The sequence below is a fragment of the Dreissena polymorpha genome, chromosome 4 (genome assembly GCF_020536995.1).
Source record: "Dreissena polymorpha isolate Duluth1 chromosome 4, UMN_Dpol_1.0, whole genome shotgun sequence".
NCBI lineage: Eukaryota > Metazoa > Mollusca > Bivalvia > Myida > Dreissenidae > Dreissena > Dreissena polymorpha.
The window spans coordinates 73,659,319-73,674,961 of record NC_068358.1 but is presented as its reverse complement, the minus strand read 5'-3'; the positions used below and the strand labels follow the sequence as shown (position 1 = coordinate 73,674,961).

General features: G+C 35.1%; 1 protein-coding gene across 1 annotated transcript in view; it reads left to right on the top strand.

Annotated features, from left to right (window-relative positions):
- LOC127878514 (deleted in malignant brain tumors 1 protein-like) overlaps nt 1–15,014 on the top strand; it is a 68,145-nt gene extending 53,131 nt beyond the window's left edge. Inside the window, exons 39-44 of the mRNA XM_052425046.1 lie at nt 951–1,106; nt 2,357–2,530; nt 6,014–6,364; nt 11,341–11,514; nt 13,510–13,656; nt 14,007–15,014. Of these exons, the coding sequence (XP_052281006.1) occupies nt 951–1,106; nt 2,357–2,530; nt 6,014–6,364; nt 11,341–11,514; nt 13,510–13,656; nt 14,007–14,338 (1,334 nt within the window). The 3' untranslated portion in view covers nt 14,339–15,014. The remainder of the gene's footprint in view (nt 1–950; nt 1,107–2,356; nt 2,531–6,013; nt 6,365–11,340; nt 11,515–13,509; nt 13,657–14,006) is intronic.
- Nucleotides 15,015–15,643: the final 629 nt, after the last annotated feature.

Here is a 15,643-nt window from a genome sequence, read left to right as displayed (position 1 = left end):
ATGCATTTTCATCTGGATTATATGTGTTTGAAACTCAGAAAATATGCTGTGCCAATACAAATCCATTAAGTGTGAATTCAATGCCTGTAACAAGATAATATTGATAATCCAATAAGTTTTAAACTGTCAATTTACACACACTTAGTATTGAAAGCTATACCTATTTTCCACAGGTATGGCTTTCAATACTAAGCGTGTGTAAATTGACAGTTTAAAACTTATTGGATTATCATGGAATCCACACAGTCAAATTTTCATCGAAGATAATATTGATCGTCATGGCTTCAAATACAAATGTTTTATCATTGCTAACCCATGTGTTGAAGTATTTATTGTCCCCTACCGGTTTCACCGGAGGGGACTTATGGTTTTCGCTCTGTGTGTCCGTCAGTCCGTCGGTCCGTCAGTCTGTCACACTTTTCTGGATCCTGCGATAACTTTTAAAGTTCTTCATATTTGTTCATGAAACCCGAAACATGGACATTATGCACGTCATTTCATTTTGTTCCTACGTGAAAAAATTGTGGTTGCTATGGCAACCATAAAATAATAATCTGAAAATGGTGGAATTTCTGACAATGGTGGAGCCGGTAGGGGACCATATTGCTTGACAATAGCCTTGTTTTTAAATATTATATTATAACACAGATTTGGTTTGTTCTCTCAGTTTCAGTCTGATTTCCCACGGATAGAATAATGAATGAGATCTTTATTTCTTGGCAACAAAGCTGTAACCGTACCAAAAACTCTTGTGCATTACGCGCACTCACACATAATCATATACTTATGTGTTTTAGGTGGGATAGAGGTTTTCGCATTACATTTCTTTTGGATATTGCTATACATTTTTAATTTATTGTAAAAAAAGTGTTTAAAAATTCATAAATTTCAGTAGTGAAACAAGTGCACATAAAAGCATTGTTGTACTATTATTCTTTGCCCCGCTGCAGGTTTCCAGGTGCGTATCAACCCTGATTATGGGAAGTCCATGCACAGTTTCCATGGTTACGTGGAGGTGAACGTGGACGGGGTTTGGGGCTCTGTGTGTAACCGAAACTGGACTGACAAGAACGCTTTTATTGCCTGCAGGCAGATGGGCTATGCAGGTATTACATAAAAAACAGATATAACAACAGAGGAATTTGTGATTTATCTTAAGCAAATGTCAAGTATTCCGCTTTGGAAAATGTCATGCTAGCATTCACAGAAGTTACGATCATTCCAAATAGGACCATGTGCCATACATTGCCAGCCCAGCTCCAACCAGCCTACACAAACGTGCAACACTGGCTACTATTAAGTCTTTCAATGTTTTGTGGTCTTATTAGCAAATAGGGTAGCTCAGGCTTGTCTTGGGCTATCCGGCCACATATGACATAAGGCTCATTTTCGCATGACACAGATCTTAGCATATTAGCACAAGTGCAGCATATTTGTAACCCATGTATATCTGTCAGAGGGCATGGTCACTATTTAATGCGTTACTATTTTTTTCCACTTAGATGTTTTATATATGCAATTGTTTTTTTGAAAATGCAGAAAATTATCTGTGTCCAGATAAAACAAAGTACAATAAAAAAGTAAAAAGTTTTTATAAAATCTCTTCCAAGTCCTGTTTTCCATAGATATGCTTTCCTTTTTACCTGATACATAAATGGTACTTGCTATTTATTCAAGTATTGACAGCCAAGAAGAGAAGTACAGTTCACAAAATAGTGATAGGTTATATTTTTATACCCCCGGTAGGGTGGCATATAGCAGTTGAACTGTCCGTCCGTCCGAAAACTTTAACATCGGTCATAACTTGCGCAATATTGAAGATAGCAACTTGATATTTGGCATGCATGTGTATCTCATGAAGCTGCACATTTTGAGTGGTGAAAGGTCAAGGTCATCCTTCAAGGTCAAAGGTCAAACAAACAAAATTCAAGGGAAGTAACAAGCTTTTAAGGGAGATAATTTCTATTTTATATCATTTGACAGGTACAGATCATTTTCACAAGGGAAGTAATATTTTTTTAAAGGATATAATCAAAAACAAATTTTAAGGTCAAGGTTATTCTCCAAGGTCAAAAGTCAAAAAATACAATCCAAGGGAAGTAATAAGCTATAAAAGGGAGATAATTTATAAATCTGCCAAATGATAAATTGAAATTTTATTTCAAAGTGGCGCAATAGGGGGCATTGTGTTTCAGACAAACACATATCTTGTTTATTTATATTTCTTAAATTTTAATGACTTTTTACGCTGCTTTCCATATCATGTTCGGGGTATTGAATATATTAACAATTATCATTAAAAAATATAGTGAGATATTATAAAGCATTATGAAATCCAAGTGTTTTAAACCTTCAGGTGGATACGCCTACAGACCTCCGAAGAACATTTCTAACGTGATCCTGATGGACAATGTGGGTTGTCATGGTAACGAGACCTCGCTCCTCAACTGTACATACAACAAGTGGGAGGCCACCACAGGCTGTGATTTCTATGCCGAGCGTGCAGGGGTGTTTTGCCTCAGTGACACAAGTTAGTATAATTCTTATAATGTGACAATACTGTCCTTTTACACAAGTTATTTATTATCTGGGGAAAACATGATAGAAACAAATCATATTTTCTATGTTCAACTGTACTTATTGTGAATACATATATTATGAGTAGTATATTGATTCAAATGGGCAATTGCAGTTTCATGTCTGTTTCACTGTTTAATTAAAACAAAATCATAAAAAACATGGAAAAAAATTAGTTTTTTTCATAGACGTTAATGTGTATGCTTCCCAGACTTTTTAAACTTCTAGCCTTCATAACAAGTTTTACTTAAAACATTCGACGTACAGTAATAATTGACATCTCGCCAACTGTCAATCAGATTCTTATCTACCCGGTAAATATCGATCGACCACTCAGCGATCGATAAATCGTGCTCGCCTCTTGCTAACGACCTGTCCCTCATTTTCTAGACAAGCCGAATGCCTAGTTCTCATTTATTGAACGAGTTTCGTTTATTTTGATCGAACAAAATAGGAAATTTAATATAAAGAAACTGTGTAAGTAAGGTTTATTTAACTCGGACAGTCGGTAACAGACAGATAAAGGGATTTAATTTATACAATTTCCAACAAGTGCGAGTGAAAGCTTCAATATGTAGCATTACCAAAATTACCAAAACCTCCCTTATAGAAAATTAATTTCAGAAACTGAAACTGTCATATAAGCAATATCACGTATGAATTGGATCACGTGTATATGTACGCTAATAGGGTATATTGGTATTTGCGTAACTTAACGAAATCAACGCTACAACTCGCTTTTAATGCCAGAAACAAGTGAAAACTATTTTATATTTCTATTTTATTAAAAAACTTATCGATGGCACCGTTTTGTTGTTCGGCACTTTCAATTATAATGATTGATAAATGTCCCATAAGCATTGTTTAATATTAGTTTTATCACTTAAAAAAATTATACATTATACAATGGGGGATTTCGGTACCCAATTAAAAAGCGCTATTCGTGTCAAATACATATGGACAAAATGTTTTGTTAGTATCTTTGTAAATAACATTTGTAAATACCAGTGTAGAGGAATAAGTTTTTTACTCATACCACCATTACACGTAGTAATAGGTTAGATTTTGGTAAGCACGCAAGCGATTGGGAGCGTGTTTTAAGTACCGAAATACCTGTTATGCATAGTTTATGTTCTATAAACTAATTAATACATGACAAAGCCCCCTTTTACCAGTATTATAGGGGGTGTAAAAAGTCCATAAAAACATCCGGAATATCGCGTATTCTATAGGCAATCTATAGGCAAAGAAGCAACTAAGAGGTTGTATAGGTTTTCAAACCGCTAAGCCACGTCACTAAGTCGGCGGAGCGATCATCGTCTAGGCGAGATGTCAATTCAACGTGTAATCGCAATAAACGCCACATGAGGTAATAGATAATCCATTGATAAGAGATAGTATGACGTGCTTATCGAAGATTCTTGCCACGTGATGGTATTTGCATTTAACAGTTCCTTTCCCGTTGCACACATCTACAGTATACATTATTCACTATACATGTATATCATAATGATGTAAACTACGTTATTTAATAAGAGCGCGAAATTGTTGCTGTCGTCTGCAATGTCAAGTTTCACCCATGGAAAGTGTGCGTAATGCAACAGACCATGTGCTGTTACCAGAGTCTATGCTGTTACTAAATACAGACGTACATGCAGTATTTTAGACTCAAAAAATGTACATTAGAATAAAAGCACACAATAAAAGAGTATTCACCCATTGAAATTATATGGAAATAATATGTCACTTCACGACGTATATTTATTTTTTACTACATCATTTGACAAGAACGTTCCTAAAAAATAATTGGGGATGGCGAGGGGAGCGGAGAGAGTTACCCATCGCAAGACCCACCCCCGTCAAGAACCGGGCGTCTGTAAACATTCTTGTGGAAGGTTCTGACATTGTATATCTTAACTGCCAATGCATGAAAATTAATAAAAATAGATAGCATATAATGAAATTAATCATTTGATTTAAGGTGGAAAATATTTTATTTAGACGTGGTTTGTGTGATAATTTATTATAATAATTTTGATACCAATAAATATGTGATAATACTTATGTTGTTGTTCATTATTTCATAACCTCACACACAAAGCGGCATGTACACTCATTTATAGAGCAAATTAGCTTATGATGTGTTCGTCATCGTTACGCTGAAATTTGGCTACTTGTTTTTTTTTTCATTGGATCTAACCTAGAAATGTAATTACCAAATTCCGTCCTTATAACGTATAATATATTTTGAGGAGTTGTGTGATTTTGAATTAACGCTTTAGAATTGTCTAGCATTCGTCTGCAGTTCATCGGTTTAAGAACTGTTGTGTCGTGAGAATAACGTCTAATTTGAATACACGTTGACGGCGTTTATGCATAACTTATGTGTTATTTTCCATACAAACAATGACGTAATTTTACTTTTGACTAATGAAAAGCAATGTCGTTCAATTTCATGATCTGACAACTTGTTTAACAAAAAGTAGTGCGGTCATTAATATGTATTTGTTAATTTGCAAACTTATTGAGTTCATCGGGAAATAAAACACTGTTTACATGAGCGGCTTATCAAATCAGAAGGCAGCATTTATGTGAAAATGCGAACAGCTTTAGTTAGAAATGCATTTTGAATTATGTTTTAGGATGTGTAAAGTTTTCTCCAAACACTTCGTAAATATTTATGCTTTCTTGGAAAAAATACTGTATAAAATCTTTGAATGAGTAAATTTAAATTACTTTCTTCATAAAGATTACAAAACTATCTTTGAATAAAAAATTTAAAGTAATGTCTTCATGGAGAATAGAGGAGATCGTCAAGATTTTCATTGAGAACGCAGGAATATCGTTAAGTGAGCAGCAAACAGCATAAAACCTGAACAGACTGCGAGTTACTCGCAGGCTGTTCTGGTTTTATGCTGGTTGCAAAAGTCATTTTCACTTTGCTTCTTATGGGGGAAAGGGTTAAGTGAGGACATTTAAAGTAATATCTTAATGGAGTATGCAGGAATATCTTTGAATGAGGTAATGTAAAATAATATCTGTATGGAGAATGTAGGAATATCTTCCAATTTGAAAAAGGAAAGTAACATCTGCACGGAGAATGCAGTAAAAGCGGTGAATGAGAACATGTAAATTAATATCTTCATGGAGAATTCATCTCAATAATTCAATCAGGAAAGTTTGCGCCTCGCTCTGTGAAAAAATGGCTTAATGTATGTGCATAAATGGTCGTACATCCCAGATTAGCCTTTGCATTCAGTACAGGCTTATAAGATGCCACACTTTCCTCCTAGACAGGACTGTCGTTCAAAAAGACTTCCTTTAAACGAAAAACAACAACATAAAAACTGGAAATGTTATCCCTGATTAGCCTGCACATGGTTTAAGCCCCGTTTTCACAGAGCGCTCATCATTTGTATTGACCTCTATATTGTAGATGGCCTCAAGTACCGGCTAGGCAGTGGTGAGACTAAACACGGCCTGGTTGAGATCATGTACAACGGGGTCTGGGGCTCCATTTGCGACTGGCTCTGGGACTCTCGGGACGCGCGCGTCTTCTGCCGAAGCATTGGCTTCGAGGACGGGCTGGAGGTCGTGGGCTCTAGATACGGGCAGGTGGAGGGGCCGCTCTGGTTTACGCGGGTCAGCTGTGACGGTTACGAGGAAAGCCTGCTGCAGTGTCGCCATACAGGCTTCAACAGCTCCAGCGAGATGGAGGGGGTCTTCGCGGGCCTGTGCAGAAATAGGTCTTATGATGCATCCGCTAGATGCTTTGATAAAAAGCTAGGTAGGAACATTATTAGAAATGAGCCTAGTTTGTTCCGTGGATGTTTTGGCACGATTGATGGGTCAGTGTTTTGTGTTGCAAAAAAACGAGTTTCGATTTTTTATTATAAATATATATATTTTTGAATATTTAATAACTGATTATCATTTTATTTTACAATCGAGTTTTATAAAACATTCTGGAATTATATTAAAACACATTTAATTAATTCACTTAACTATTCATTTGACAACGAAAACTTAACTACGCTTCAAAAACAAAGTATAATATCACTCATTCCAAAACCTGGAAAATCCTTATCAAACTGGCGCCCGATTAGTCTTCTGAGCAATGATTATAAAATTGCAACTAAAAGTATATTAAACAGAATTAAAAAAAATATTACAATTAATCATATCAAGATCTCAATCTGGTTTCATTAAAGGAAGTTACATTGGTGAAAACGTTCGTCTGATACAAGAATGCTTTAATTATTTCAACCAACCAAACAATTCAGACCTTATTTTCTTTGCAGACTTCGAAAAGGCTTTCGATTCACTAGACCATTCGTTTATGTTCTCTTGTTTAGAAAATATGAATTTTGGTGAAAGTCTAATTAAATGGGTTAAATAATTTTATACCGATATTAACAGCATTATTATTAACAATGGCTTTTTTCAAACAGTTTTAACATCAAACGAGGGGTAAGACAAGGATGCCCACTTTCATGCTCGCTATTTATTATATGCATCGAGTATCTATCACACTATATCCAATCAAATAAACATATAAAGGGAATACCACTAGAACCAGACGAAGAAATTAAACAGTCCCTATTTGCTGACGATGCAACTTATTTTTTAAATTACAGTAGTGACTCATTCAACAATCTCATAGAATCGCTAACCCTTTATGGAATGGCATCGGGTCTTAAATTAAACAAAAGTAAATGCGCTGTGCTACGAGTAGGTAAATTTAAACAAAGGAATATTCATCTTAAAAAATAAATGAAATTAATTGGACATCAGATGAAGCAACAACGTTAGGAATAACTTTTACAAACAATGAAAATGAAACAGTTCGAAAAACCTATTGCCTAAATTACAAAAAAAAAAATTGTTTAAAATCATGGCAGCATCGTAAACTTACACTAATCGGAAAAAATACAGTGTTGAAAACATTTGCACTCCCTAAATTAATTTATACACTAACAGTTCTCCCAAACCAACCGAATGATATTATTAAAGATATACAATCAGAAATATTTAATTTCATATGGGACGGTAAACTTGATAAAATTAAGCGAACTCAATTAATTAAATCAGTAGAATATGGAGGTATCCGACTAACAGATATAGATTCATTTCTGAACGCAATCAAATGCAGTTGGGTTAAAAGATATTTAGATAATACCAATACGAGTAAATGGAAATTATTCTACCAGAAAATTCTAAAAACATATGGTGATTCCTTACTTTTTGAATGTAACATCAACAATAATATTTTAGCTGAAATTTCTATCGAATGTTCTATCGGCATGGTGTAAAGTTACTTATAATTTAGAAACAAAAATAAACAGTAAAACCATTATATGGAACAATAAAGACATAACTACTAACACTAAAACTTTTTTTTGTATAAACATTAGTTTGAACGAAACATAAAATATGTAGATCAATTGTACGACTACAGAATAAACGACTTCTATTCCTTTAATAATCTATGCCACATATTCGGAATACCTACAAGTAATTATCCTCCGACATAGGCGGAGGGATATTGTTTTGACGTTGTCCGTCCATCCGTCCGTCTTTCCGTCCGTCTGTCAGTCCGGAGCCATATCTTGGAAGTGCAATGGCGGATTTCATTGAAACTTGGTATGAGTATATATATGGATAAGAGGATGATGCACGCAAAATGGCAATGTACACCATCCGTTAATAACGGAATTATGGCCCTATTTATCTTGAAAAAATGCTTTGTTTTGTGTGTCCGGAGCCATATCTTGGAAGTGCTTTGGCAGATTTCATTCAAACTTGGTATGAGTATATATATGAATAAGAAGATGATGCACGCCAAATGGCATTGTACACAATCTGTTAATAACGGAGTTATGGCCCTTTGTATCTTGAAAAATGCTTTTTTAGTGTCAAATATAACACTTTTGTGTCCAGAAGCATATTGGCGGGGGATATCAATTCAACGAATTTGCTTGTTTCCTGATGTACTACACATTGATCAAAAGTATAATACCCATACATATTAAAGCTGTTACCAATACAAATAACACACCATGTACTCAAAAATCATTCGTATAAAACATAATTGCAAAACAAAACAAAACAAACAGAATATTTTACACACTACAAATCAAACACCCTACCGAAACTTCTAAAGCTCAAACTAAATGGCAAAACCTTTTTGGAGAAAAAGGAAATTGGAATTAATTTCCAATTAATTGGAAACAAATATTTGTCATGCCATATAAATCAACTACTGATAGCACATTGAGAAATTTCCAATATAAATACTTCCAGAGAATCATAGCTACAAATAAATATCTTTTTAAGTGCAACCTATCCAACACAAATCTATGTGATATGTGTAGTAAATGTTGAAACAATAAAACACCTTTTCTGGGAGTGTAAACATATTCAATCTCTATGGAATCAATTGTCAAACTTTCCAGAGAAACAACAATTAAATGTTAAACTATCTCTCTTAGACATAAGTTTAGGGGTAAATACCTTCAAAATACAAGAGGTAAATAACGCTGTGAATTACATTATTATATTAATGAAATATTTAATATTCAGCATGAAATGCAGAAAACAAACACCCATCATGAACTGTTTCATCAATTATTTAAAATTAAAGATTCAAGTTGAAAAAGAAATTGCCCTCAACAACGATACACTTCATATATTTGAACTGAACATAAATGGAACAACATTAAACTTTCATAAACAAGTCCAGTTTGCTTTCTACCAACTTTATGCAACTCATATTTATTCATACTTAATATTCTGTTTTTCTTAAACAACTATCACAAGCAACCAAAGAAAGAAAATACATATTAACTTTTTTTAATAAACAAGAAACCACAATGTCAAAAAGTATATATTAGCATATCTTGTATAACATGTTTGAACATTATTGCTGCTATGTGGTATATCACTTTGTTTTATGATCATATAGACGTCTACATGTATAAATTGTATGTCTTATATTGAATAAAAAAATGATAAAAAAAACCATTTTAATAGCTCATCTATTTTTTGAAAAAAAAAATGAGCTAGTGTCATCACCTTGGCGTCGGCGTCTGCGTCGGCGTCTGCGTCCGGTTAAGTTTTGCGTTAAGGTCCACTTTTCTCATTAAGTATCAATGCTATTGCATTCAAACTTGGTACACTTACTTGCTATCATAAGGGGACTAGGCAGGCAAAGTAAGATAACTCTGGCGTGCATTTTGACAGAATTATGTGCCGTTTTTATACTTAGAAAATTGAAAATTTTGGTTAAGTTTTGTGTTTTGGTCCATTTTATTCCTTAAGTATCAAAGCAATTGCTTTCGTACTTGCAACACTTACTAATTATCATAAGGGCACTGTCCAGGCAAAGTTATGTAACTCTAACTGGCATTTTGACAGAATTATGTGCCCTTTGTATACTTAGAAAATTGAAAAATTGGTTAAGTTTTGTGTTTAGGTCCACTTTATTCCTAAAGTATCAAAGCTATTGCTTTCATACTTGCAACACTTACTGCCTATCATAAGGGGACTGTGCAGGCAAAGTTATGTAACTCTGACTGGCATTTTGACTGAATTATAGGCCCTTGATACTTAGAAAATTGAAAATTTGGTGATGTTTTGAGTTTTGGTCCACTTTACCCCTTAAGTATCATAGATATTGCTTTCATACTTGGAACACTTGCAAACTATCATAAGGGGACAGTAAAGGGCAAGTTGCATAACTCTGGTTGTCAGTTTTACGGAATTATGGCCCTTTTTTGACTTAGTAACTTTGAATATATGGTTAAATTTTGTGTTTAGATCCACTTAACCTCTAAAGTATAAAGGCTATTGCTTTCAAACTTCAAAAACTTGCATGCTATCATGAGGGTACTGTACCTGGCAAGTTGAATTTTACCTTGACCTTTGAATGACCTTGACTCTCAAGGTCAAATTATTAAATTTTGCTAAAATTGCCATAACTTATTTATGTATGATTAGATTTGATTGATACATTGACAAAATAACTCTTACCTGACATACCACAATAGACTCCACCCAAACCATCCCCCACGCCCCCCTCCGAATCCCCCCACCCATTTTTTTTTTAAAGATCATCTAATAAATGACCACCACACCCTAACACTATACCCCCCCCCCCAACCCCCCCCCCCCCAATAATTTTTTTTTTTTATTTATTTTTAAACATGGTTAAAAAACACAAATATATTTTTTAAACATGGTTAAAAAACACAAATATTTTTTTTGTATTATTTTTTTTTTAAATACCGTCAAACCATCCCAACCAAGAATCCCCCCCCCCCCAAAAAAAAAATATTTTTTTTTTTTCATTTTTTTTGCATATTTGGAAGATAATGTAATAAATTACTACACCCCCACACTATACACCCCCTCCACTCCACCCCTCCCTCCTTTGTGATTGAAATTGAGAAAGGTCCCTTAACCTTTAAAAAGAAAAATAGATGAGCGGTCTGCACCCGCAAGGCGGTGCTCTTGTTTTAGTTTTTATTTTCAGGTCATTTTTTATCAATTTGAACATAATCTGAGGAAATTTGTAATGTACACCTCATTTTCTGTATCTTTATTTTTTTGTTTTTTATTTAATGCAAATTATCAAGATATATATCTAAATGTGAAATTTATAATATTTGAAAAAAAGTTACACTGGATTTCACAGCCAACGTTTTTATATTATGATTGATTATATACGGTAGTATCACATAGAAAAAATATGTTTATTATCAGAGTTGACGTATGTGCGTCTTGTAAACATTGAGGGAGACCCAACATATGGCCGCGTGGAGGTGTATCTAGCAGGCGCGGAGGAATGGGGCACAGTCTGCGATGATTACTGGGACGATGTGGACGCCACTGTCGTCTGTCAGTCTCTCGGATTTGGAGTAGGACACGGCGTTAAGGGTGAGATGTAGAAAACTTAAGACAATCTTTATGGAAAGGAAATATCTCCATGTTAGCAAATATTATTCATTTTTATGCTCCCCCAAAATTTATTTTGGGGGGAGCATATAGTCGCCGCTTCGTCTGTCCGTGTGTGCGTCTGTCTGTCCGTCCGTGCACAATTTTTGTCCGGGCTATTTCTCAGCAACTAATGACCGGAATTCAATGAAACTTTATGGGAAGCTTCACTACCAAGAGGAGATGTGCATATTATCAGCGGGTTCTGGTCGGATGATTTTTCACAGAGTTATGGCCCTTTGAAATTTTCTATAAAAAAAATTCTTGTACCCCCAACTACTGTGCCCTCAAGACGTTTCCTTTTATCTTAATATATAGTGAAATATTGTGACAAAAAAAAACAACCTTTGGGGAGCATCACCCGTCTCCGACGGTTTCTTGTTATTCACAATGTATGACATCTGTGATACGAGATAAAGGTGGGTATACTTGAATTCCCTTGGAGGCCTCTCCGTCTGTCTGCCTGTCTGTTAATCTTTCTGTTTGTCTTTAGGCAGACGTTTTACCACAGGATGTCTTCACCTTTCAACGTACACGTACAAAATGCTAACTTACGTAGATTGTTATTTATGACACTAAGGCATGCATAAAGGATTGTTTTTTGTCTTTCTTTAAAGTTAACAAAACTTTATCAAAGTTTTTAACTTGAATTTCTTAAAATTATTATTGTTACTATAGACTCTATAAGCAACAATATACATCTCTGAAACTAAAATGTCGTGGTGTGTTACCCAAAGTTAAAGACTCGGTATGCTACCACATTTGAGAAAATAAGGGTGACATCAAGAAAGGAACCCCTGATCAATAGTATATAGTTATCTATATTAGAATACAGCAACTTACTCTCGTGTTACAAATAACATAGCAGATAAATCACATTTTATAAAGATGTATTTACAAAACCATTCAAAAATGAACTTCATAATGGTTGTAGAAGAAAGCATTCTATTTATTCGAACATTCATGAATACGCGAGTACTGCACAATACGCATTACCTTATGTACCCAGTATTCCTTTTGTATTTAAGAGTCACGTGATGAAACAAACTAAAACGAAAACAACGGATGAGTACCCGGTATTTAAAAATACTATGTATTTCATTATGTATATACGTCGCTTGTGTTAATCCGCTACATGATCATATACTGCTTTCTTTTAAAAGTTTGAAAATAAAAATGAAAATGGGTCTTTCTTTAAGATGTGACCAATGCCCGTTCAAACAGTTGATGCATTATTGAGTTGCTTGCGGTAATCGGACTTTCGTTGTCTTTATAATCGGTGTCGTTTTTCGACAATGTCGGATTTGTCAAGTATAACAGTATTATATCAAATACCGGTACGTCATTCTTTTGTTATTCAAACAGCTGCTGTTGCGTGTTCCCGTGTACAGTTTCCATGGTATAATATAAATCGGTGTAGTAATCCAGGGTCTCTGTCAGGTCAAGTTTACCACAGACTTCTAATGATTGACACTGAACAAATATACAATTATAATATTTATAAGTTCATTTTACATGTTTTTTGAAATGCTTAAGTTCGTAGTTCATGTTTTTCTTTAATGCCTTGAGCCTCGTTCTGGTAAAACCGGACGTAATGCACGTTTGTAAAGTGTCGTATCAGAATAGCACGTGAAGGCTAATGCGGGATGACACTTTCCGCTTTTATTAAAGTGATCGTTGAAACGTTCATGCATTAAGCCCAGTTTCCTCAGAACGCGGCGCAAATAATAAAGTATTTGCATAATTGAAAATGAATACATGTTCATAAACAATTGGTGTTGTTGATGGTATTATTGATATTGATAATAATAAAGCTGCTTATATTTTAGCAAGGTTATGGGGTGCCTATCTGACTTTAGTGTTCTAAGATAAGAATGGAATATAATGCTTTTGTCCAGAGTTTTGTGGCCACTAATTTTTCCGTGTACGCACTTGTAGGAGCCCATTTTGGCAGAGGCATGGGTCCTGTGTGGTTGGACAATGTGCGCTGCACGGGGAACGAGACTCACATCCGGCAGTGTCCTCACAACAGCTTTGCCGTGCAGAATTGTAACCACGGCGAAGACGCCGGAGTCTACTGCAAAGGTAATTCTCATTTAGACTGCCGTTTTTTTCGTATACACGTCACATTAAAATAATATTCAATATACGGGGTATACTAAAGGGGTAGAGATACTATGCCATATTTGTCTCATTTGCTTTACTATGTTTTAATTACACACAGTCCCGTGACATGTAAAGCTACATGCTGAATGCAGTTTATTTTTAGGAAATTAAAACTATTAATGAATAATTAATAGTAAGTAAGTTTGTAACTATAGAGAAAACTAAATCAATAAAACTAAATGAATGCACAGGGAAAATGTGAAATGACATAAAACCTGTTCAATCTGTCATTTGTAATACATTTTTAAATAGAACAGTTGTTGTCACAGGTAACTACACCGGTGTTCTTCCAATCACCGTGGGCCCAGAGGGAGTTGGTCGCACAGAGGTTACGGATAATGGTTTGGTTAAGGAAGAACTTCGTCGCTCAGAGGCGGAACAAAGTGGCTCCGGTGTTATCATAGGGGTGACGGTCACCATCATTGCTGTACTCATAGCGGTCATCGTCGTCGGTGGCGTGATCATATACCGCCGGACCCGACCGAAAGGGGAGATCAAAAAAGTGCTAGTACACAACGACGCAAACGACCCTAATCCCGTGGTTAACCGGTCGGGGGCAGATGGTCGTGTAACTCTATCAAAACTTAAGGCCCATTTCTAGAAGTCCAATTTGAACAGTGAGATTGAGGACTCTGGGGCGTCGGCAAATACGTCGGCGGGAGTTGCCAACCATGTGTATGTGGATGATAGAAATCAAGGGATAATTATGGAGGAAGCATCCATTGAGCAGCCCACTCATGCCGGATATGACATTTAATGAAATTTTTGTTAACTTTGAATATCTCGGCAGCTGTAATTATGTGCAGATGTGTTTTCTGCGGCAGCGACATAATAGTGGTTAGTTTCACTCTGGAACCAATATTTTTGGACGCTTAGACCAAGTATCTTATTTCTTGATCGTGAGTGCTTGCTTACTGAACTATTTTTGTCTGGGTCTTTGGAGTTAATAATTAACTTGCCGCTTAGTAGGTGTGATGCGCATTGTGTGGTTCTGTGCATGGATATTTGTAATTTAACACTTGAAATTTAGCAGATAGTTATATACTACACATATCTACAACGAACATAAACTATCCCATGATTTTTGTACTTAATTTTATGAGGTTTTATAAATACTTATGGCATTCACCAAACGTGCACAAAATAAATGTTATACACTAGCATGTCTTTAGGTGTAGTGAAAGTACGTAAGTATGCTATTTTGACTGAGGTTGTACAGTTGATACGTATGTATATACACTTATAATAATTGCTTGTAATTTAATATAGTATGACGAGAGGTTTTCGCAGATGTTTTGCGCTTACTTTATATGTAGCAATTACAAAAATGTTTTCTACAAGGATGGTCTTGAGTTGTTTTTTTATAGTTCGCGCTTGTGGAAAGTTTGATACATCTGAATGGTCAAGTGCGGTTTAAAGCTAGTGAGTGTGCGTCTGGAATTATAAGGTATAATTTAAATTTGGGCATAGATGATCTTCTCCGGTCTGTCACTAAAATACTTAACACAAATGTTAACCATAAACAGCAAGCCTGTCACACGCAAGTCCGGCGCTGTGGTCAATGTCACACACCAAAGGGGACTTTTCACAGATTTTGGCTTGTATTGAAGTTTGTCATTAAATGCTTTATATTGATAAATGTAAACGTTGGATCTAAAAAGCCCCAGTAAAAAAACAAGAATAAAATTAAAGAAAGAAACAAAAAGTAACCCTCAACTGGACTCGAACTACACTACTGACCCTTGGAGTAAGTTTATCGCTTAGACCACTCGGCCATACATGCTCATACAATAAGTGATACAGTTGATACTTTATATATGAAATCCTCGTAAATTCCAAAATATAACAACAGAACTCTCAAAATCATTATATCGTTTCGCGTTGCAACGCTTTATAATGTTCAGGT